This window comes from Periophthalmus magnuspinnatus, chromosome 17 (genome assembly GCF_009829125.3).
Source record: "Periophthalmus magnuspinnatus isolate fPerMag1 chromosome 17, fPerMag1.2.pri, whole genome shotgun sequence".
In the NCBI taxonomy this organism is placed as follows: domain Eukaryota; kingdom Metazoa; phylum Chordata; class Actinopteri; order Gobiiformes; family Gobiidae; genus Periophthalmus; species Periophthalmus magnuspinnatus.
In genome coordinates, this window is record NC_047142.1 from 16,653,330 (window position 1) to 16,678,418 (window position 25,089).

The window sequence follows — 25,089 nt, forward strand, 5'->3', positions numbered from 1 at the left end:
GATTTATAATTCATGTTAATATAATTGGAATACTGCAGACAATATGGTATTTTCTTTTTTTCAAAACTTTTACCCAAGTAAGAGTACAGTTACGTCAACAAAAAAATATTCCCCAAGTAGGAATAAAGGTCTGCTGCTAAAAAAGTACTCTGAAAAGTTCAATTTCTTTAAAAAAGTTACTCAAGTACATGTAATTGAGTACTACCCACCTCTGCCACTATACTTTTTTGATGGTGGGGGTCGCTACTCGCTTGTCGTATGTAAATGTTTTTGCTTTACCCAGAATGTTCTACGGTACGGCATTAGCAACATCACCGGGGTTAGGAGATGTGTGCAGAAAAGCGAGGCTGATCACACTATGAATTCATGTATTTTTTGTTCATAATGTAGCATGTGTATGTGTAAATGCAAGACTGACGTGGTTAAAACTATAATGTGGAATATTCTAGGAAAAGCAAACTCGGTGTACATAAGACGGTAGCAGTTCCTTCACCAGAAAAGATACATAATGCACCTTTAATGCACATTGGTTTTATTACCAAATCAAACCTATAGTTACTGTCAAGCAGAGGTGGGTAGTACTCAGTTATATTTACTTGAGCAGAACTATACTTGTACTCCTACTTGAGTCATATTTTTATTTATGTAACAGTATTCGTACTTGAGTAAACATGTTGGTTAACCTTCCCACAAGTGACAAAAACGTCATTGACAATCTGAAATAATTTAAACATTTGCGTTCCTTGTGCTGCTCTTTCGGATATGATTTACTATTTTCTCCTTTAGTGGTCTGTCAATTGAAAATACCAGATTTTGTGCATTTTTAATAGTTGGTTCTTCAAATTGTATAAACTTTAAATTATAAATCAGATGTTAAATCCCGACTGTTACTCTTACTTCTCTTACTTGAGCGATAATTTTCCCAAATATCACCAAAAATCTCTCGTTCCACTGCTTTGTACTTCTACTTCATTATTATTATTTTGATATAACATTACTCTGTGCTTTGCTATTCACCCCACCTCCACTGTCGACCTAAAATCGTGTTACGTGCTCAGTGCATGGCCTTGTTGAAATGCTAAATAGTGAAATGGTGTTTTAAACAGCACAGATGTTATAACAAAGCCAAAGCAGAGTTCTCTTGGGGTTAAATTAGTGGCTCTGTACCAAACTCTACAGACTTCATAGACTTGACAGGTGTGATCCACTTTGGAAAGTACAAAATCAGGTTGAAAATGTATAAAATGGGATTTAAAAAAAGTTGAGAATAACTTATTTTTTATTTCTTAATTTGATCATAATCTAGAAAAGGACGATATATATTTTATTTTTACAGTTTTCCATCAATGCCAGAGTTGGGATTGAATAAAGTGCAGCTAATAATGTTTTGCTGCAGGTGCTGGGGTTTAGGTAGTGACGATTCAGGTCAGAGAGAGTCCATTTAGGTTTAAACCAACTGGATTTCAGCATTGAAACTGGCAACTCAAAGGACAGACTCATGTGAGGCTCATTCTGCCTTCTAATTGGATCATCGTCTTCAGAGCTAAAACACCAAATTATGACAAATAAATGGGACATCATGCATAATGTTTTCTATAAGTAAGAATAAATGAGCATTAGAATTATATCAGTAAAATAAGGATTTGATTTAAACATGTTCACCTCGTATCTTTAAATAGGGTAGTAGGTTGAGATGTGTATCAGTTATTATAATGTAATAAACTAATGCTAATTGATATTTTCATCAACATTCCCTGGGCGTGTGATGCTAACTAGAGGCACTGTTAGACTTAAATCTGAGTTTTAATTGAACACACTCTGACCAGAAAGCGCTGAGCTGATTTGTACTGTTACCGTCCCAAGCTAGCTAGCATCAGCCAACACTTTTTCCTTCACTTTCACCTTTTTGTTGAAAATGAAACACATAAACTGACCATGAACACTCGCATCGATCACAAGCTTTAAATCCATATTGTGTGAGTTTATTCGTGAGTTTTCAGACCATCTAAAAACGTATCAGACTGTATGCGTGTGCCAATATGTGCATTGCGTCTCCACGGTAACTGCTGAACATTTTGCTATAGACATACATGTGGAACCCCCTCGGGACTACACCAAAGTTTTGATATAACCAAAAGTCACAAATTCCACAGAATCTTCACCATTGCATTGACAGATAGTGTAACCGCTCTCATCTCTATCCCACATTATGGCACTATAGCTTTTCCCTTCTCTGCAACTATATCACACATGCAAAAAAAACAACAAAAAAAACACAGAAATTAGTCCCGAAATGTATTAAGAACTACATTAAACAGTCTATTATACAAGTAGTAGTTTTCCCAGAAACTTGGGAAGTGGCCTCTTAATGATATTCATGGTGAAAATACAAATGGATGCCCGCAGGCTAAGACTTAATGCTGCATATATTAGGCATTGTACAGCGGGAGACTGGGGGAATGAATAGGGCCAATCACTGTAATAAGAAATGTGGGAAAAACAAAGAGCAGAACATATAATGGATTATTTAGTAATGTACACACATCTGGATACAGTACCATTCTAATTAATATCATTTACTACGTACTAAAGCAGGAAGACGCACTATATAACTGTTCTGATGGGCATTAGTCATCTACTTGTTGAAATGTTGTTGCTTTGGCTGGAATGTTCCACAGTATGACATTAAAGAGGGAATATTAAATTTCTATGGGGTATAAACTGCTCACACATAACATATTTTTTAACTTTAGACCACACGTTTTAGATCACAATATTACCTTTTATTGTTCTGAAAATGCTATATTTTCCCAAAACAATGCATTAACAAGTTTAATTCGTTTCTGTTTTTGATGCTCTGAGCGCCCCCTTTCCTTTTGCTCATTCCACTTTGAGCGTCATCACATTATAATCGAGGTGCATTTTGGTAATAAAACTACCGCACATTGCACCAGGTTTGTGAAGTTGTGTATTGTTTTGCATCATGCTTTTTGTTTTGGAACATCATTCTCGTACTGCTAACTGCAAGGTGAGTTCAAATAGGACCCAGGAGAGCTCGCTGAATCATTCAAACATGTATAGATGACATATAAAACCTCTTCAGGCATGTTTTTGATGAAGAATAACATGGTAGAAAGCTCCTAAAAGTCGATTTTGCGTGATACCGCTCCTTAACTATAACGATTTTCATACAATTGTAACAGTAATTTCTTTAGAAGGAAGTTATAAGTTCCATTCATAAAAAGTTTAAAGTTTTAAGCCAATCTATAATCAGTCAACTATATAATACTTTAACTAAATAAATCCCCAAATCTACAACGATGTACTGTATTCCCAATCCACTCCCAAGTTTGCTTTGCTATTCATAATTGTAAGGAAACACTATATTCCCAGTCTCTGTCTTCTTTAGCTGTATCTGTGCTAATGAATAACCCATGCTTCTCTCCTCTCTCTCTTTTTTCATATTTGATGGTGTTGTTCAAAGACTGGTCCAAGCTCTCTCTCCCCCCTGTGAGATGGTTTGGCTCCCCTGTCCCACTGCTGTCAGCGTCTGATCTCAGCCCCCCTAATATGCCCCATGAAGCTACTGCTATAGCCTCTATCTAAGACACAATATATAAAGTCCATTTGAATACGTGTCTGTGTTTTTGAATGGGGTTGATCCGTGTTGATCCCTTTGTGGAGCTCTGCAAATAATTACTATATTATCTGGAATTCTGTAGTCGACTTAAGAAATCCCTGGTTGACTTACACGTCCTGCTTATCGATTAATCAACCTAAAAGGGGGCGTGGCAAAAGCTCCATTCTGACCCAAACTGCGCTCACAAGACTACACCTGCACGGGAGTTCATGCAAAAACAAATATTTAAGCCAGGAAATAAAATACTAGGTAGCAATGTATTTATATAAAGACAGATTTGGCCAGTTACCAAAAAAATTCAAAACTCCCTAACTTTACCTTTCTGTATAAATCCTTATAATCTAAACAAAATGACTAATACAATATTTATTAATTGACCAAACACCAAAGAACTACAGCCTTAATATTGTTTACAGTATATATTTTTGTGAGAGTGCTAGCCACGCAGTGTTTTCGTGCTTCACCTGCTTCATCTCCAGGCACATAGAGAAGTTTAATGACATACTGCGGGACATTACAGGCAAAGCCACATCTCCAAGTTACAGAATAATAAGAATAATTGCATTAAAAGAAAAAAAAAATAAAATGAACAAGCTTAAAGGCCCTGTATTACCTTCATACCAGTTGTTGAGATTTGTTTTATTCACACAAACCCTGCATATTTAGGCTGTGTTCTTCTCTTAAACTGAAAACACGCTGCTCCACCTTGTGATGTCATCAAGTGCTAATACAAGAGGCACTTTACTGTGATTTTAAACTCCATACACATTCACTACAATCACCAGAACTGAACAAATGGTAAAATAAAAACAGTATTCTATTCTAGTGTATTGTAGAGTAAAGCAGTTTGTTTGAGGCAAAAAAAAAAAATAAGTAAATAAAACTACCACTTGATGACATCACAAGGTGGAACAGAGCATTTTGAGCTTTGGGGATACTTCAGGGTTACTCAAACAAGTGTGAATGAAACAAACAACTCCAGGTATGTGGTATGTGAGTCAATTTAGCATAATATAGGGTCTTTATTTCAAAGATAGTTCAAAGACGTTTTTAGGGTTGTTAAATATGCAATTCTGTCCATAGAGGCCTAAACAGATCAGCCAATGAAAAGCTCAGTTCATTGTATTTAAATATAAGAGCATATTTAAATATAAGAGCGTGCATTTGTGTAGTGGCTGGGTTTGTGCATGTGCAAGCCTATGTTATGATGGCCAGGCAGTGGGGAGTCTTTTGTCCCCTCCGGCCCCCTGTGACTACGCCTTCCCACTCCCCAAGAGGAAGTGCGCTGACCTTTAGCTGGGTGGTGCTGGCTGGTGTGTGTACTTACATCAACGTAATTTGCATTAATGTAATCGGAGCCCTGTTCGCCCTCTGGAGCCTGCAGTCTGACGCGTGAGTGGTCGTCTGCAAACAAAGAAAGAAAGAAGAAACCGGAGTTGGATTAATCACATTAAAGGTCTTAAGTTATGCAAAGTTGACTCTCGTGAGGTTTAAGCCATGTTAAAATGTTGTTACTTCCTCAAGAACATGCCTGGATTTGTGTTTTTTCACAAATGTTTGAGCAATCCTTTGTCTACATCTCCAAAGCTCAGAATGCTCTGTCCCACCTTGTGATGTCATCAAGTGGTAGTTTTTAAGTTAACAAATGTCTTTTACTCTTTGTTCAGTAGATATTGCAAATTAAAATGCTGAAATTATCCATTGATTCTAGTGAAGGTGTATGGGGTTTAAAAACAGTGGAGCACATCCTGTATTACGACATGACATCACAAGGTGGAACAGAGTGTTTTCAGATGCAGGGTCTGTGTGTTAAACATGTGAATAAAACAAAACACAAGTCCAGGTATGATTTTGATGAGGAAACATTGCAAAGTACATCAAAAATTTACTATGGGTCCTTCCAAGTGCTTATGGTTAAACTACTAATTTCACCAAAACATAGTTAACGTCATTGTATTTAAGATTTGACTAAAAATCCTGCCTAGTTTGTTCTAGTTTTAAAATTTAGTTGGAGTTTATAATCTTACTTCCTGGTTGGCCACAGGCAGCACGTATGGCATATGTAAAGGTCCATAACTGTTACCTATAGCAACAGCAGGGGTCTAAATTGCTAAAACTTGTCCTTGTGTTTTGGGTGGAATTCTTGGCCTTGATAGGTAGAGGTATTTTTTCCCACAAACTGACAGTTAACTGATATAAAACTACAATAAATATTTACCATGGTACTACCTGACCAAGCCAAGAAATAATTAGAAAAACATGAAAATCTGTCATATGCATGTAAACAAGGATACAAGGATGAAGAAGACAGAACTGCCAGTCAAACAAATGAGAGATCCAGATGAGAGGAGATAGTGGGAACAAATATGAAAGGGGCAGAACCACAGATGTGACAAGGGTAATGTAGTAGACATCCTCAAGTGAGTAACCCATATGTAAACATGAGAGGATGCCCTGCCCTGCATGTGTCTACATAAATTACACTTCAGTACATATTCTTTGGAGTCACAGTGTAAGACCTAAAAGGGTAAAAGTGCATTCACCACAGATAGTGAGCCCATAACATGAATAACTTTATTCCCTTCAAGCCGTCTCATTTTTATGTTTTTAGTGTTTTAAAAGCTGCAAATGTCAATTAGATATATCATGTATGAAAAAAGATATACAACAACTAGTCAAAAGTATTGAAAATCTGGTATTAGTTGATACGAAAACTAGTATCAAAACTAGATAGTCATCCGAGCAGGTATTAAAAGTAAAAAAAAGTCACATTCACAGGACAGAAATGAACTTTTCCTGACCAGCTTTAGAATGACCTTGAGCAATACTGTATCGGTATTGAGTATTGAGTCTATTCCTATTCAAATTTTCTATCCTATCCCTATTTTATTTTTAAGTATATCTTTTTTAACTTTGTGCATGCCCTTATTTGTATTTGCGTTTATTCAGTGTGTTTTTATGTTGCACTTTATCACCAAAGTTCTTAGTTTGTGAACTGTGTTCACAGACAATGGCAATAAAAATTTTCTGATTCTGATAATGAAGTTTGAAATTTTATCATGCACTACGAAAACTAGTGATTTCCTTCATAATTAAAACTTTTCACTAAGCAATACATTTTAAACCTCGCAACATAACACAATAGAGTACTGCTTTTGAAATAAGAATGTGTTACGGTGGCTTTTGTTCTTGCAAACACAATTTTCCATGGACAATAAAAGCAATTAAAGGAGATTTCACCTTCTACAGTACAGTATTTGAAAGCCCAAATTAACAGGTTTGGATCAAGTGCATGGACCCAGTTTGTACCAAGCGCCACGACTCCACTGAAGAAACAGTCAGCCATCTTGGAAGTTAAATGTGTTATTATTTATTTATTTATGCATTAATTTATTCATTCCTTTGTTTATTCATTATTATTTATTTATTTATTTATGTATTTACTTACTTCTTTTATTATCATTGTGTTGGACAACTGATTTCTAAATCATGAAATGAGCTAGATTAAAACAGTCAAATTAATTACAGGATATACAAGCTTATATTTTTAAACCTATTATTACTAAATTTACGGCGTTAACATTACGGTCTGGGCCAGGGCCACACATCCTGAGCCAGATGTAGTTGTGCTTTTTCTCATAACAGTAACCACAGCGTGAGCAGATGAGACTGACAAAGGAAAGGTCAAAGCTGCTCCGCTGGGCCACAGTAAAAGTCTGTTTGAGCAGGTTATGGTTTTCCAGAGTCACGCAGTGGGCCGGTAAATCAGGTACAAGAACGGGACACAAAAAGTCATGAGCGATGGTTGGGAGAGATGGAGGGATGTGGGAGGGAGGGAGGAGAAGGGGTACTGGAAGGGAGGAGAGGGCGGAAGGGGGACAAGGAGAGGAGGAGTGTTGCAGGAGGAGGATGACGACGGAGGAGGAAAGGGGAGGAGGAGAAGAGGGGTGTTGGAGGAAAAGGATGTAGAGGAGATGAGAGGGAAAGAGAGGGAGGAGGAGAGAGTGAGAGGGCAAGAGGAAGGAAGATGAGTGAGGAGGAGGAGATGGAGGAGGGGGAGGAGAGAGGAACGGGGGAGAGGTGGAAGAGGAGTGATAGAGGGGCAGAGAGGAGGAGGAGGAGAGGAAGGGTGTTGGAAGAGAAGGAGGGCAGGAGCAGGAGGAGCAGAGGGGTGATGAAGGGGAGGAGGAGGATGATGAGAGGTGGAGCGAAAAGGAGGATAGAGAGAGGAGGGAGGAGAGGGTGGAGAGGAGAAGGGAGGAGAGGGAAGAGGAGGAAGAGGGAGGTGACAGAAGGGAGGAGCGGGAGAAAAGAGGAGTGGAGAGGGAAGAGGAACGAGGAGGAGGGGAGGTGTCGAAGGAGGAGAGATGGATGAGGAGGAGGCGGCAGAAGCTGGTGGAAGAGGATGAGAGAAGCGATGGAGGAGGAGAAGAAAGGTGATGGATGAGGAGGAGGATGGGGAAATTTGCAGAGAAGCGAGGAGGAGAGCGGTGATGGCGAAGCGTAGGAGAAGAGGGGTACACACAGGCGATGATGTTCCCGTAGCGGTTCTTCATGCGGTTCTCGTCCTTCTTGGCTGAGTCCCACGCGGCAGATTGTCCTTCAAAAAAGCTCTGCAAAATAAAACAGGAGAGAGGAAAGAGAGGAGATCAGATACACCGGGATTTAAAAGTGAGGCTCAACACCTAAAACTCCGCCCACAACCACATCAGCCAAGGTGTTTGTAGTCAGAAACACCTGGCTGTAAACGGGGCAGTGTTGTGTGATGTCACCAACTACTTGAAACTGCAAGCACTAAGGAGAGAGTGGACAGTGCTATTCAAACATCACACGCACAGTTTAGTTCAGAGGTCCAAACATATTGCTCATCGTATCGTCATTACTCCGCAAAAACAAATTAGACTGTATTAATTTTTTAAATAATGTACCGTCCCTTTAAGACCAATCTTGAGTCAAATGAAAACAGACTGTGACTAGAGTTTGCGAAGCGCCGCTGTGTCTCTGAGCAGTCTCGAGCCAAAACCAACAATTGCTAATCTATGTTTTAAAAGTGGGATAATCTATTTAAACAGAGTCTGCACAGGAAAAGCCCCATACGCCATTACTGGAGGTGGAGTAGAGCGTTTCTGTGGTCAGTCTGAGAACGCCGCGGCTCACTCGCTCTCCCACCCCCCGAGCGGCGAGCAGAGCATCTATCCAGCAAATAAAGGGCTCCCAGACAGCGCACAAGGATGTGTGCCGTGTGCCTTTGGTAATTTCACTGAAGAACAGCATTAATATGCTAAAAATATGTCCTCCCGCGTTCAAAATGGAAGGATGACGGTAGATGGATGGTAGCTAAGGCCTTATACTCTGATGGTTCGCGTTGCCCGGAAAAAAGATGCCCTGAAGGAGGAAGAGAAAGGCGAGGAGGAGGAAGGAAAGGGGGAGAGAGGAGGAGGAGAGGAGGGAAAGGAAAAGGAGGAATACGATGATGGAGGGAATAAGGGAGACTGATGATGGCTAAGGCCGTATTCTCTGATGGCTTGTGTCGCCCTGAAAGATGCCCCCAAGGAGGAGGAGGAAGAGCTAAAGGAGGAAGAGGGTGATGGAGGGATGAGAGAGGCGGATGGCAGCTAAGGCCATTTTCTCTGATGTCATGTGTGGTCCTGAAGGAGGAGGAGGGGGTGGAAGAGGAGGAGGGAGAGGAAATGGAGGAGCAAAGGAGGAGGGAGTGGACCAAGAGGAGGGGGAAGAGGAGGAGGAAGTGTGGAGCGAGAGAGGAGGAAGAGGAAGGAGTTGAAGTAAGGAGAAAGGGGAGGGAGAGGAAATGGGGGTGACAGGAGGAGGAAGTGGACCAGGAGGAGCAGGGAAGAGGAGGAGAAAAGAGAGGAGGAGGAGGAAGTGTAGAGCAAGAGAGGAGGAAGAGGAAGGAGTTGAAGTAAGGAGAAAGGGGAGGGAGAGGAAGTGGGGGTGACAAGAGGAGGAGGAAATGGACCAAGAGGAGGGGGAAGAGAAGGAGGAAAGAAAGGAGGAAGAAGTGTGGAACAAGAGGGGGGGAAAAGGAGGAGGCAGGAGTGGAGAAAGAAAGGAATCAGGAAATGTGGGTGAGAAGAGGAAGAAGTGAACCAAGAGGAGCAGGGAAGAGGAGAAGGAAGAGGAAGGAGGGAGGGAGAGAGAGGAGGAGGAAGGAGAGGAGGGAGAGAAGGAGGAAATGGATGGAAAAGAGGTGGAGGAGGAGGCGCATGAGGAGGAGGAGGAAGGAAGGAAGAAGAGGAGGGAGAGGAAATGGGGTGAGAAGAGGAGAAGGAAGTGGAATGAGAGGAGGAGGAGGAAGAGCAGGAGGGGAGATGGAGGGATGAGGGATGGAAGCTAAGGCCTTCTTCTCTGACAGCTCGTGTCACTGTGCCAGTCGCCCTGAAGGACACCAGTCTAATGTCAGACACGTCACCATGAATCACCGTCAAACAGACCGCAGCCACTGTAGCTCCTAAAATGGTAGTAGTAATAGTAGTAGTAGTATTTTTGATAGCATTTGATGAGAACAAGTTTTAATGATATAAAAGATCCAAAATGATGCAAAGATTGAGGTACTAAGTGAACTGAACAAGTGATCTGTGCTAAATTGCAGATCAGTATTGTTTATTTTCAGGAAATTATTAAAAAAGGTCTTATATTACGCAATTGACCAATATTGCACTACTTTCTGATCCATGTTAGAACGTTCATCAACAGCGTACCCAAAGTTACGTTTTGTTTCATTCCCATGTTTGAGTAACCCTTTATTATTGATCTGTCTACATCATCAATGCTCAAAATGCTCTGTTCCACCTTGTGATGTCATGAAGTGGTAGTTTAACAGTTTTATTTCTGGGGGGTAAGCTCTCACAAGTACTTTACTTCTGCTTACTCCTTTTGAGCATTGTACAAAATTTGGGATTTGGATGTACACTGTTTTGTTTTTTTGTTTTTTATTATTATGTCTGCTCAAATAAACAATATTCATTCATTCATTCATATTTTTTACATTTGTTAAAGTAGAGACAAAAGAGAGGCAATTCCAGGGATGAAATTATCTAAATTATTCTAGTGATGGTGTGTGCAATAAAAAAACAAAAACAAAAAAAACAACAGTGGAGCACTTCCTGTATTACCGCATGACATCACAAGGTGGAACAGAGTGTTAAGCCATGTTATAATGCGGTTACCTTCTCAAAAACATACCCGGAGTTGTGTTTTGTTTCATTCACATGTGTTTTAGTAATCCTGGTTTATCAGTGTTTGTACATCTCTAAATTTCAAAATGCTCCGTTCCACCTTGGAGCTTATATAGTTATCTGCTCCTGTTCCTATTTGTGCGTTTCCAACGTCAAAAATAAAAGCTCACAAAAGTAGCTATAATACTATTTTGGGTACACAGTGGCTTTAACTCTATTCCAAATCCCTGCTACCATGACCCAAGGGATTCTGGAAATGTATTTTATTGGCTGTGACTCTGCTAGAGGAAAAACAAATAGCTTCATGTTATAATAACTTCCCAATTGCAATAAGTGGTGTTGTTTACTTTAACGCCGCCAGCCATTTTGCACTTGCTACAAATGATCCTCTCTGGCACCCATCCAATTTAAGTGAGGTTTTAATTACAGTCTACCTGCTGTATCCTCTCCAGTAACGCGCTTCTCTGCCATGTTTTCTTTGTGCAAAACATCATAACACGTGGAGAGGCTGTTTATGTGAATTGGGTGTTTCTACATTGCTACATATTTTCTTCCAATTTCATAAACTTAAAAAATTTAAAGTTTGGTCCTTACTCTTTAAGTTACTATATATTATTTTGAAGTGATGTTATGCTTATTCCGATAGCATTTTGCTTGTTCTACCATCTCTGAGGATTGCTCATTTAGCACAGCAGCAGTATGAAGCCAACATTTTAAAATAAAAGAGGAAATAAACAAGCACGGCACAACCAAAACATGCAACATTCAGACATGCATCGGCACAGTACGTGGATTCGATAGATTAAATCGTTTATTTAGGGAACACTTTTTATGACTGAGGTGCGTCTTGTGAGAAAGTATATACATATTCTTTCAGCAAATGTACACAATAGTTAATGCATTTCAAAAGTGCTAGGTAATTAGATACATTACGTAGAATACTGAGCTCAAAGTCTTGGGCGCCTCGTAGGGTAGTATCGGCTTGTATTGATACGGGAACCAATATATCGGTATCGCCTGATATGGATACTGATAATTTTTTGCTTTTCCATTCTCTGTGTGTCCTTTTTGAACTGATAAATCAGTCAAAAATGGAAATAGAAGAGTGTTCCGTACCTGCAAATGACATAAACATGTCGCAAATGATTTTATATTCAAGATAAATACATATTTTAATCTGTGATCTTTAATTCAACTTAAGATACATTTTTGGGCCTTCTATGGATTTTACAAGCGGAATGTATCAGCAAATATCGATTATTGACCACAGCAGCAGGCCAAATATCGATATCGGCTCAAAAAATCCATATTGACCATCCCCAGCAGCCATAGATTAAAACTAAAGGCATCTGTGTAATCACTCAGTCGCTATAAAACTAAAGGTATTTTGTGTGTATAGCTTAAAAACATAGTAATTGTACATAGTAATTATAATTTGACATAGTAATTTCACTCCAAATACTGTAGTTGCATCATAATTATAGTTTTAGTGTAAACATCAATTACCAGTTAATAATTTCTAATGCAGTACTCAGACGTCATGGTCAAGCACCCACACCTTCATATGTATCATAACACAAGCCAATACATACAGTGGGCAGTGAGTAAGCTCATGTTTGTGAATTAAGCGTTTTACAGTGACAGTACATGTGCAGAGCTGATACTGGTGAATGCCCTTTTCAGATCAGAACAAGCACAACCAATCTGCCACTTTCCTCAGATGTTTGACTACAAAACTCACAATGATAAATAATAGCGTTGTCTTACCTCGTTTATCTGATCCAATGTTAAGAATAAGAAGCAAGAGGAGGAGAGATACAATACAAGATGAGTGTAAACATCTTTAAAAAGGGCATTAACCTCAAAAAACACATTCAACAAAGCAGCAAGACTTGCACAGAAATGATTAGCACAGTTAGCACAAGCACAATCGGCATGTCCACAGTGAGATCAGGCAAAACATGAACAATCTATTACATGATGGCTGTTATTGGATGGGATATGAAGAAGCAATATTTTGTCCTCAAAGGTGATAAGTTTGAAGAAGAAAAATGCAAGTTTAAAGTGAGACTAAACACCTGAAGCCCTAAAGAAAAGATTGAGGGGGGAAGAGGGGTGTGATTTGGAGGTAAAAGGGTCAGTGTGATTGTACTAACAGTGCACTGACTCCGCCCTTGCAGCCTGGTGTTTGTAAAAACAAACACCCACCTGTAATCAGGACAGTCTTGTGTGGCCACTGAAGGTCACTTAGATTTAGATTGTTTTTTTGTTTTTTTTAACCAACGATAAAGAACAGTAGATAATCATATTAAAACACCAAATACACAATTTAGTAGGAAAAAGTGGATTTAATGTTTAGTTCCATATTCATTCATTTATCCAACAGGATAGGCTAAGATTTAATTATATATAATAATAATAATATAAACATAATAATTTAGTTTTCTGTTTTTTGAACCTTTTTAGAGTCATTGCACACTTTCTCGTTTAAAAAGTTCTGAGGCACACAGCCTATAGAATACCGCAATACTACCTTTTAGAGAAGAAAAGTACTGTATATGAAGTAATACTGTCAGTGACTTAACATGTCTAAACCAGGACTAAGCCCGGTTTTTATACCTGGCTTAGCCCTGGTTTAGACACAGTTTAGACATGGTTTGAACCTGGTTTAGACCTGGTTAAGTCCCAGTTCAGTCCTGGTTCAGTCCTGTGTTCTGTATTGTGTTTTGTATTGTGTTTGGGCCTGGGTTAGTCCTGGATTGGGCCTGGGTTAGTCCTGGGTTAGTCCTGGGTTAGTCCTGGGTTAGTCCTGGGTTAGTCCTGGGTTAGTCCTGGGTTAGTCCTGGGTTAGTCCTGGGTTAGTCCTGACAATAAAGAACTGAGGTAGCTGGAACTACAACAGATGAACCGATTATAGCTGTTAAACCCTCTCAAATAACAAAACAGTCAGAAGCAGACTAGCATTAACCAACTGCTTTTTAATTAATCACATTCACATTTTTGCAGAAAAACCAAACATAAATGACACCACAAACCCTTGTATGAATCACTTTGCTGTCATTTTTCTAAGGGCAAATTGGATGTGTATTTGCTGCTAGTCCCTACTCAGCAGACAGACAGGCAGAGGACAGCGAGGTGGCTCTTCGCGGCACTGGTGACATTTATCCCCCCTCTCTCACTTTTGATTGACTGGACGGGTCTAAGCTTGTGCACCCCAAACACCTGTACTCATAATGGAGAGACCTGAAGAGGGCGCCTGACGGGACCGCTGCCCCCAAAAGGATCGCAGGGTAAGTGCACAGGGAGGATGCATTATTGAACAGTGAAGAGAGGAGAGATAGAGGGAGGGGAGCTAATGAGTGAAAGAAGACATAACTTGAGATGTTAAAGTGGACCGGTTATGCAAAATCAACATTTTAGAGCTTTTAACCATGTCATAGTAGTTTCCCCTTCATATTTAGCCTCTCGAAGTTGTATTTAGAGGGATTCACGCATGTTTGAGTAATATTTATACTGCCCGAAAGCCAGTGTTTCTTTTATTACATCGTTTTAGATCAATATTGCAATTTAAAATGTCCAAAGTATAACATAATGATCCACAGATGTTATCGATTGGCCTAACTATATAACAAACAAAAGCACAATGTCTTCTTTAAAGCTTAGTGTGTTTCATTTACCAGTTAAACAAGCAAGAAGGTACAAATATTTGCACGAGAACTACAAAAATCAATTACAGCGACCATCTGAACGGCGATGCATCCACGTTTGAGAAGTTTGCTTGGCCGAGCCTTCGGACAGATGACGAGTAGCATCTCTCTTGACAGTTTCATTCATTAGCGTTAAGACCGTGCATTTGCATATGTCTTAATTTGTATTGATTACATGGGCTTTGCCAGAGCTCGTTACTCCATCCACTGTAGATACGTCTACATTTGAGCCACTTTTAACTGATTAATGCCGGCATCGAGAAGAAGTAGCAAGACGTGGAAGTTTACTGTTATTTGTGGCGCTATATTCGAAGACCTTATAATAGAAGTTGTAGTAGTTAAATGAGTAGTACTTGTGTGGTAGTAGTAGTGTATGGTCCAAAAACTCAGTGTATTAGCATATTACCCTCAAAACTAAACTTAATATTAGCAGTACAAGCAAAAGTAATACCAGATGTACTACTAGTTGTGGTAGTAATAGTAGTAGTTGTACTCGCATTTCTTAGTACTAGTATAATTTCAGTTTGCATTATGATTTCAATGCATCTAAAAGTACTTTGAATTACTGTACAAACTGTGCTCTACAAATCAACTTATCTTGCCTTGTCTAGTAGTAGTAGTAGTAGTAGTAGTAGTAGCAGCAGTAGCAGCAGCAGCAGCAGAGGCAGTAGTAGCAGCAGTAGTAATAGTACTAGTAGCAGCAGTAGTAGTAGTAATAGTAGGAGTTGTAGCAGTAGCAGAAGCAGTAGTAGTAGTTATATTAGCAGCAACAGTATTAGAAGCAGAAGTAAAAATAACAGGATTTTGTTTAGTATTGTGGTTCGGTATTTTGGCATTTTTAAATTTGACTTGATTTATTGGTATGAATAGAAGTATATATCAAGTAAAAGTACCAGTCATAGTTGGTAGTAGCACTAGTAGAAGCTAGACTCCTCATTTAGTCCAGTTCTGTCTGGTGCTTCCTTGGAGAATTTGAGGCTGCGATTTCAAACTCCGCCAAAACAAGCGGCACCTTTCACTACGATTCATATTTAACAACAGCCATTATTAGTGTGTATTTGACGCCACGCTGTTCCAACATGGCCGCCAGCTGGGGCCGGGCCGCTGTGTGGGGACCGAGGGACCAGTGAGGGGGACTGGACCAGCGCCAGAGCAGTCAGAGTCCTGGGCTAATGAGGCAGAGGAGGGGGGAGATCTGCTGGGCCAGGGCTGTTGTGGTGGTCTCAGTGTTACAGAGAGAGGGGCCTAATCAAAGCCATAGGCAGTGGGTGTACAGGGGGAATACAGTGGATTGTGTTATTATTGGCACTAATGGAAAAAAAAAAAAAAAAAAAAAAGTGAATAGTGTTTTTTTACCTCCATTTGTACCAAACACTGTAGAATCAAACGCATATCAAAGATTTAAAAAAAAAAAATTAAAAACAGACAAAGTAATTAGTGTAGTGGCTGTGTACTCGTGGCAGTGAAAACGGGGGTTGAGGCAAAATGGCATCTTTAAAATAAGTGAGTAAAGATTGCGCAAACATGCACAAATCACTTCAAATACAACTTGGAGAGGGTAAATGGGAAGGGAAAACAAATATGGCTAAAAGCAGTTAAAATTCGATTCTGCATAATAGGTCTACTTTAAAGTGTATGTGATTCTCAAATTTGTTTCATTTATTTGGTTGTACAATAACATTTTTATTTGTGAAATAATCATTTCTGTGCACATTAGAGAAGTTTGGGCTCAGTGTACGACATGGTTGCCAGATATCGGTTATGAAATTCCTTAGAGTGATGTCATGATTTTCAACCAGGAAGCAAAATTTGAAATCTCAAGAACTGCCAAAGTTGGAAAAAAAATGTTAACATTTTTTCAAAACTCTTAATCAAGGATTTGTATTTAAGTTGTATTTAGAGACACATCTATGACTATTTTTGCCTCTCCTTTGGGCTAACCATCTTAACCAGGTCTAAAATGACTAAATGAGTAAACCATGGATTAAGTTTTCTTTTAGACCTGATATACTCCAGGTTTAGATCTGATGGGAAAGACATCTGGATTATTATTATTATTAGTGGTAGTAGTAGTATTGAGATGAACTAGATAAATACGTTAAATACATATAGACAATAAAAAATAATATTGAAACCAAATTATGCACCATTGACACAATAACCCAATAAACCACAAAAACTACTCTAAAATATACTGTTAAGCAGTATGTTGTTGATATAAAAAAAAACAAAAAACATGAGCTGCAATAGATAAGTAACGCCTTAGTACTTAGTTTGCGTCTGTATTATTAATTCATCCTTCTCCAGCTCATCTACAGCTTCTCATATTGCCAAAACATAAGCAACAAATAAAAAAAAAATAAAAAATTGCATTAAAAAGGGACTGTTCCATCTAACATACACTGAACGATCGATATAGTAATTATCGTGACAGACCTAGACGCGTGAAGGCCATTGTAGAGTCCATTCAACACAGATACAGCACAAAACCAACACAAAGTGCAAAGTGACAGCAGACAACAGAGAACAGATGAGCAACAAAAGCTGTAAACACACAAAGACCAAACGCATCAACTATTTATCGTAAAAGTGCATCTGGAGGAACATAACAATTGTGCTACGGTCGGCAAAAGAGAGGAGGAGAGGAGAGAAAGAGGAAGAAGAGAGGAAGAGGAGTGGAGGGTCGTACATTATAAGGCTTAGTCAAGACTGGAATCTAGACTTTTTATCCTCAGAGGGGTTGTAACCGGTCTGTGGGCTGTATTGTGTCAACTTGGTGGTGTTTTAAACAGAAATGATGTTGTTTTTACCTGGTCTGGGGTTATTTGAGAATGTATAAGCTTTAAATGTGTAAGACATCTCCAGATCTTGAGCTAGTGTTGGTCAGGATTACCTTAGCTGGAGGATTGTACTTATTGTGCATGTTTTGGGTTGATGGGTCGAACGGACGAACTGGAGGAAACCCGCGCAGACGTGAGGAGAACATGCAGATGTTGCACAGAAAAACCCAGGTGAACAAGGGAGTCGAACCAGGACTGTGAGCTGAGCTGTGCTAACCACTCAGCCAGTTTATTTTACTCTTAGGTGGTGCCATATTGGTCCAGAAGTACTGTTTTTAATAAAAGGAACACCACAATGGGACATATCATTGTGAGTGCACGGGAGTTGGGAATGAGATAAGGAAGTATTTACATAAGAATTAGTTTTTCCAGGTATTGCTATGTAACAAATTTAAATTAAAAAAAAGGAAATAAATAAAGATTTTGCCTATTAATTGGGTTTAAAGATCCTTTATTACCTGAACTTGACTCTTGTGAGCTTTAAGCCATGTTATAATGTTGTTACCTCATTAAAAACATACCTAGAGTTGTGTTTTGTTTCATTCACACATCTTTGCATTATTAGTCTGTCTACATCTCCGAAGCTCAAAATGCTCTGTTACACCTTGTGATGTCATGAAATAGTAGTTTTAACAGTTATCATTTGCCTTTTAGTTTAGTAGAAATCAGCAATTCCAGGGCTGAAATTATCCAAATGATTCTAGTGAAGGTGCATGGAGTTTAAAAACACAGTGGAGCACTTCCTGTATTACGACATGACATCACAAGGTGGAACAGAGCGTTTTCCGTTTGAGAGGAGAACTCAGCCTAAATAACATGTGTGAATGAAACAAAACACAACTCTGGCATGTTTTTGATGAGGGAAAAACATTCTAACATAAAGCCTAACATGGGCCCTTTAAACTTCCTGTTATATGCCACATTTCACCATTCAAAAGATAATTTAAACATGCTCATTTTTCTTCATTCTGAAACCTGTGGACTCAAATCCCGAATAGTAAAGTTGATCCACTGGCTCCTCCTTCATGACCACATCCAGTAAAAACAGCCAATACATAAACATACTTGATTGTGCGTCTTACCTCGTACTCCTCCTTGAAGCCGTAGCCCTCGGAGCACTTCATCTGGGTGATGTGTTGCAGCAGATCGGCCACTCGTATGGCGGGGTGGAGCTGGGCGGTCTGGTAGGGCACGTCGGCCGCGTCTCGCTTCCGCAGAGAGTGACTGTGTGGCTGCACCAGGCTGCTCGTGTCACTGCCCATGTTCTGGCTCTCATCTGGGGGACATGGAGACGAGAAGGGCCAAGCCAGGTCAAAATGGACACAGGGGGAGAGAGAGATGGAGATGCAGGTGGAACACAGAGGGGGGTGCGAGATACTCAGATGTGCAAACGATGAAAGGATCTGCACTCTTCTCTTTTGGAGTTAATTTGATAATGATTACATCGGTTTCGTTTGGTTGTGCTGCGATTTAAAGCGGACCCATTATGCAAAATCGACTTTTTAAACTATGTTATAGTTGTTTCCCTTCTCATTTATCCTCTCAACGACATCAGCGCTCTGATCAACTCCCCTTTTTTACTGACATACCAGCTGCCATTGGACAGCGCCGTTTTCTAATGCACGAACCAGCGGATTTGTTTCTTTTATCAAGTCATTTTAGACAAATATTGCAATTTAAAATGTCCAAATTATTACACAATGATCCATGGGTGTCATAGACTGTAACTATATAAGCACAATAGGTCTTCTTTAAAGCGTTTATCTTGTTCTGTAAAGCACAAACAACAAATAAACTCGCCTTTCTTCAATATATTAGTCAAGAAGAAGTTAAAGATCCATATTTTATTTCACATTACTTCATTATATTGTTGTTCTAGCTGTAACTCTATCGAGAGCTGGTAAAAATTTTATTGAAATATGTAATGAATAAATTGTTGTAAATGATTATATACAATTTATATACCTGAAATATTAAAATTAAATATTGTACAAAATTTGACAAGATGCTCATCAGAATTTTTTGTGTTTAAAGGTTCATAATGGGGCACAAACCTGTTATACCATTATAGCTGACTGAGACAGATTAAGTAGCCAAAACCATTACACGTACTACTACTACAAATCTATGATAAAAGTATTCTTAGATGAACCAATTTTAAAAAGTATAACTCCAGTAAAAGTAATTTGCTACCCCCGTCTGCGAGTGTGTACAGCGAGTGGTGACATAATGCTTGTAACGTATAAAATAAGTCTTGTAAAAGTCCACATTTATCTGACTTCTGTTGTATAGTCCGTTAGCAGATGGCTGTTCAGTGTTGGGCATTATATCACCACTCCAGATTGATAAACACTGGTGCAATGGATGGACACAGCAACACAACAGCACTGAGTAAGAGGATGAATCATGTGGTGAGGTCTTCTCCATCTGTCCCAGTGTACGGCTGCAAAACACACGACCGACACTCACTTATGTGGACTGTTTAATCCGTTTTGGTTACATTTTGGGACGTAAACGGATTCGGGAGAGTTAAATGTGTCTGGGTTCGGTAAATGAAATGATCAGGACTCAACAAATGACAAAAGGCTGGTTAAAACTCTCAGAGAAATCGTTCATAATAAGTGGAGGATTTGGCGCCACTTTAGGAAATCGGTCATTTAAAGGGCGTATGTTACACAGATTGACTCTTGTGCGGTTTAAGTCATGTTATAATGTTGTTGTTACCTCCTCCAAAACATACCCAGAGTTGTGTTTTGTTTCATTCACACATGTTTGAGTAACCCTTTATTATTAGTCTGTCGATATCTCCAAAGCTCCAAATGCTCTGTTCCACCTTGTGATGTCATGAAGTGGTAGTTTTCAACTTTCAACAGCTATATTTTATCTTTTGTTCAGTAGACTGGCAATTCCAGGGCTGAAATTATCCAAATGATTCAAGTGAAGGACTTCCTGTATCACCGCATGACATCACAAGGTGGAACAGAGTGCTTTCTTTTTGAGAGAAGAACTCAACCTAAATATACAGGGTTTGTGTGTTAAACGTGTGAATGAAACAAAACACAACTCCAGGTATGTTTTTGATGAGAAAACATTATGACATAGATCAGGAAATAGCATAATATGAGCCTTTTAAATTAAAATTCTATGGATAAAAGTTGATTCAGTACAAAATGAAACAACTTTGATTTGATTGAAAAAATAATAACAATAAAACAAATTACTGAATGAATTTTACTTGTTGTTTTGCACCTTGACAAACACAACATTACCACTACTGCTATAACTAATTAAAAACATTCAATAATTTTAAAATAATTTCAAAATATTCTGTGTCAAAGTATAGAAGTAAAAAAACAAGAAAAAAAAACAAAAAACAACAATTATAGGGCTTTATCGGGATTACTTTCACTTAGCCAATCAACCTTAAAGTGGTAGTATGTAACTTTCTGGAGGCAGTCGTCACCTGCATTATTCCATGGAAAAATAAAGCAGGAGTCCAATTAAGAGTCAGGTTTGTGGAGACGCAAGCCCACTCAGAGTAAGGATGCATGTTTTTCTATGTGTTTTTCAGTGCAATAAAACACATCCATAGTGAAAAAAATGGCCAAAAAGTTACATACTACGGCTTTAAACATCAGTTTTGTCCAATTAAATCCATTTTAAATACTATCGCTATTTCAAAACAAGCTTAAGGGCAGCTCAGGTGACTTATAAATAACCTTTCGTGACCCCACATTGGGAGAACCAGCACGTCGCGGTTGTCCAAATCCACACGCTACAAAAATACAACAATATTATTCTTGTTTTTCCTGGCAGCCTGTTATGTTATCTGGACCGCGAGCCCATATGTGGAGAGCGGGCCTGTTCTAGTCATTTCTATGCTCTCTACGCTTTAATCCAGTCAGTGGCAGACACCAGGCGCAGATGCTTAGCGCACAATGGAATATGCCCAAAACAACATGGCAGGAGATGAGAGGAAGAGGAGGAGAGAGAGAGAGAGAGAGAGAGAAAAAGTGCATGATCGGACACTGGGTGGACATGTAGCGGCAAGCTAGCAGCGTCGCAAAAAAACATACGAAAAATTAAAAACAAACCCAATAGGAGCACAGATGGAAGGGACTGGGGAGGGATGCACGGATGCGGCAATGGAGGGGGGGTGTGGGCGCTGTAGCTTTGACCATGCTAGGCTGTGCTAGCTTGGTGGCGGAGCGCGATAAGGGTGGTAAATAGTGGAGATGCTAAGACGTCATGCAAAGAAATGGATAGAATGTCTTGTGACGTATGATGCAGAAGTTCTATTTTGAAGAAAAAAAAACCTTCTGACTTGACATAAAAACCACCTCCTTCCCCCAACCCAATCGCCCAAGTTGGGAGAACTTACCATTAATGGGAACTTTTTAGTTAGCACAATAGCGGTTGTGTGTGTGGAGAAAGAGAGAGATAGGGAGGAAGAGGAGAGAGAAAGAGAGAGAAAGAGAGAGGAGGAGAGGGGATAAGCAGAACAATACAGCATGAATACCTCGTCAAGATTTTGTTGAAAAAGTTATATAAAGGCAAGATCACATGCCTCCATTAAACTGGCTAAGGCTAATGATGGTAATAGTAGTAGCCTAATAGTCAAAGAGGGGGATGCTGAGTGGATGGATGGGGGATTTCAACAGTGCAAGACAAAATTAAAAACGGAACAAGAAGGTTATGGATTTCAGGGAGAAATAATGGTGAAATTTTAATTATAATTTGGTTTTAATTGGAATTAGACAATTTGGCTGATTTTCTTGACTAAAATTACAAAAAAAAATTTAGCAAGTTTCAATCAGATTTGACCTCAGCTGTGACTGTCACTAACCACCTCCATGATGTAACGTCAGCATAATTGTTTCACGGCTCGTTACGCGTGGCGCTACTGTAGTCCACAGCTGTGACGCTAGTGATGAAAGATGTTGTTTTGAGTTGCGTTAAAGTGGAGGGGAAAAAAAAAAAAATTACAAAAAGCTTTGCCGTCGTTAAAAATTCAGCCAAAGAAAAACGGTCATCACATTAACTTGAATATTCAATCGTCGGGTTCGTATGTCCCACTTAGTAACTCTAGTAAGAGACAGAAAATGACTTAAGGTTGGTGTGGAAGCATTACAAAGGCCGGTAATAATTAAAAGGAGAGCAAAATGTGTTTTAGAAGTCTGTTTTATCGCTTCAACTGCGTAGATAAACATTGTCTACAGCGATACTACCAAAACAATATGAAGTAGGTCGTTAGTGGCCAAAGGCGCGGGGAGCTACATTAAAAAGAATATTAGAAAAGGCTGTTGTTGTTTTGGAAGGGGGAGGGAGGGGGTTAATGTGTAAGTGAGGAGAGAGGAGCGGGATGTGAGGGCAGCACACTTAAGATGGGAGGAATTAGGACGTAACATAAGAGAGCTACGTTGTAATAAAGCAAGCTATAGAACAATGCATAGAGTTATATGATCAGTCGACTTATGTTTTTCATTCACACACCAGTAGGTTGAAATTGGTGGGTCTAAATGGTGCAATACGTGATTTTAAAACTAGCTTAGTCCCTTTACCATAGTTTCTGGGTTCTTTGACAGTCCTATGGAGGATCCAAGATGGCGGCATACACGTTTTGGTGCTTTGTTCGATACTGTATGTTTTGTATTTGCATATCAACGTCTGTTTTTATTTACCTTACTTTAATGCATGCCCTTATTTTTTTATTTTATCATGGTTTATATTACTTTAACATTGCACTGTAACGCTGAAGCAAGTTCCTAGATCACAAATGTGTCACTGGAAATGGCAATAAAACTTACTCATACAAGAGACTATCCTCACATGCATTAAAATATCTATTTACAAGAGCATTTTAACATCACTGGAAGATGGTACACTTTATATTAATATAACTCCAAATGGAATCTGTGATGATGCAATGAATCACTATTCCGATATATCTTAATGTCTTGATGGAGGTCTGCAATCTCTAGTTGTATAGTAGGACCCAAAGAGGCACTGTCAATCATACACGGCCATTACCATAAGTCCAGTAACTTAGGGGCGTTTTAATACGTTACTGATGTCACATTGCAGCACTTAAATCTATGTATTTTTGGGAGTCCTTAGCGGGTTTGGGCTTGTGTGATCGCGAGGTCGGGCTGCCCCCTCAGTGCCCGTCCCCAGCTCTCCTCTGCATCCAATGAAAGAGGTTATAACACATGACATCACACAACACGCAATGCACATGGGGATGAGTGAAGAAGTCAGCCTCAGCCCGGGACAGCCCCTGATTGGACGGGAAGGGGTAAGGGGGTTGGGACAAAGGGGGTGGGACAAAGGGGTACAGAGGAGGAAGAGGAGGACGTAGGGCCAGAGAAGCAGCAGGCAGGTATGAAGGTGAGGAAGCCATTTTTAGTAGAAAGAGCCAACAAAAATAAATAAATGAAAGATGGGAACTGAAATTCTTACTTGACAGGTTTGTCCTTGTCTTATATCATTGGCATGTACTAAAACTGTTTAAAGAAAGAATTAACAGCAGATATAAAAGGATGTGTGTCTCACCTAAAATAGCAGTTGGCACAAATGGATCTGCTCAGACCAAAAGAGAGAGAAAGTCGTAGCAAAGAAATACAATTAGTCACATATAGTTAGTCAAACACAAAGAACATGAAAACATTTTATTAGCCAAGGGATGTGCCGATGGCAGCAAATATCATGCCGATCCAGAAAAATTTGCTGGATCTGGTATTAATTACTATGAATTCGTACTAATGTATGCCTAGGACATGTCATTTATTTATACAAGTGGTTCAGTAGTTACTTGCAGGTAACTACTGAACCACACAGGTAGGAAGTAACAGTTACATAACATAGCCAGATTGATTTTGTAATAAGCTAAGAGTGTTTTGAGAGAAACGATGGTTGAGCACATCAGTTGATCTTGGTTATCAGCAGATACTTCGTGCCAAAGTATCACTATCAGTATTAAAACTGAAAAAGCTTAATCGGCGCATTCCTATATTAGCTTGGTCTACAGTTCTGGTCTAGTCCTGGTTTAGTTCAGTTCAGATCCCTTCCCAAGTAAACCAAGCCAATCACAACTATAAAGAGGGCATAGTCATGGTATAGTCCTGGTTTAGTCTTACTTTAGACCTGGATTATAAACATTTTGTGCCTAGTTTGATTCCAGTTTTAGCCCTGCATTAGTCCAGTTTCAGACCACATTGAATCCACTTCTACCTGATAAATACTGATTTCATACTGGTTTAGTTCCATCTTAGAGCAGGTTTAGTCCTGTTTTTTAGTCCTAGTTTGGTTTGTGAAATATTTAGATTATCTGATTGTTTGAATGTTGAAATATTTAACCCCGAGTGTCAACTTATTGATTAGTATCTTGTTGCATTCATATGTAGTTGAATTCATCGCCTTACTGGAAAACATTTCTAGCTTTATTTTTGTTCCTTATTCAAACAAGAGACAAAAGCATGTTTAAGCACACATTGTATCAAATGTGTAAGTAACGTAGTAATAATCTCTCACTACATTGGACTACCAGTGTGTAAAGGTCACTAACTGCCGGTCACTGCCTACCTCAGCCCTAACACTTTCTGTCACACTTATGATCGTGTTAGTGTTAAATAACTTAACATTGCTGCTATTTACTATTGAGAAGGTATAATATTTTTCATTAAATTGTTAATTACTATGACAGCGCT

General features: G+C 39.2%; 1 protein-coding gene across 4 annotated transcripts in view; it reads right to left on the reverse strand.

Moving 5' to 3' along the window:
- ptprma (protein tyrosine phosphatase receptor type Ma) overlaps window positions 1-25,089 on the reverse strand; it is a 337,914-nt gene that overhangs the window by 62,728 nt on the left and 250,097 nt on the right. For all 4 annotated transcript variants that reach the window (XM_055228666.1, XM_055228668.1, XM_055228667.1 and 1 more), the window contains 4 exons: window positions 23,936-23,962; window positions 18,466-18,659; window positions 8,166-8,253; window positions 4,968-5,044 (listed from right to left, as the gene is read on the reverse strand). In XM_055228666.1, the coding sequence (XP_055084641.1) occupies window positions 4,968-5,044; window positions 8,166-8,253; window positions 18,466-18,659; window positions 23,936-23,962 (386 nt within the window). The remainder of the gene's footprint in view (window positions 1-4,967; window positions 5,045-8,165; window positions 8,254-18,465; window positions 18,660-23,935; window positions 23,963-25,089) is intronic.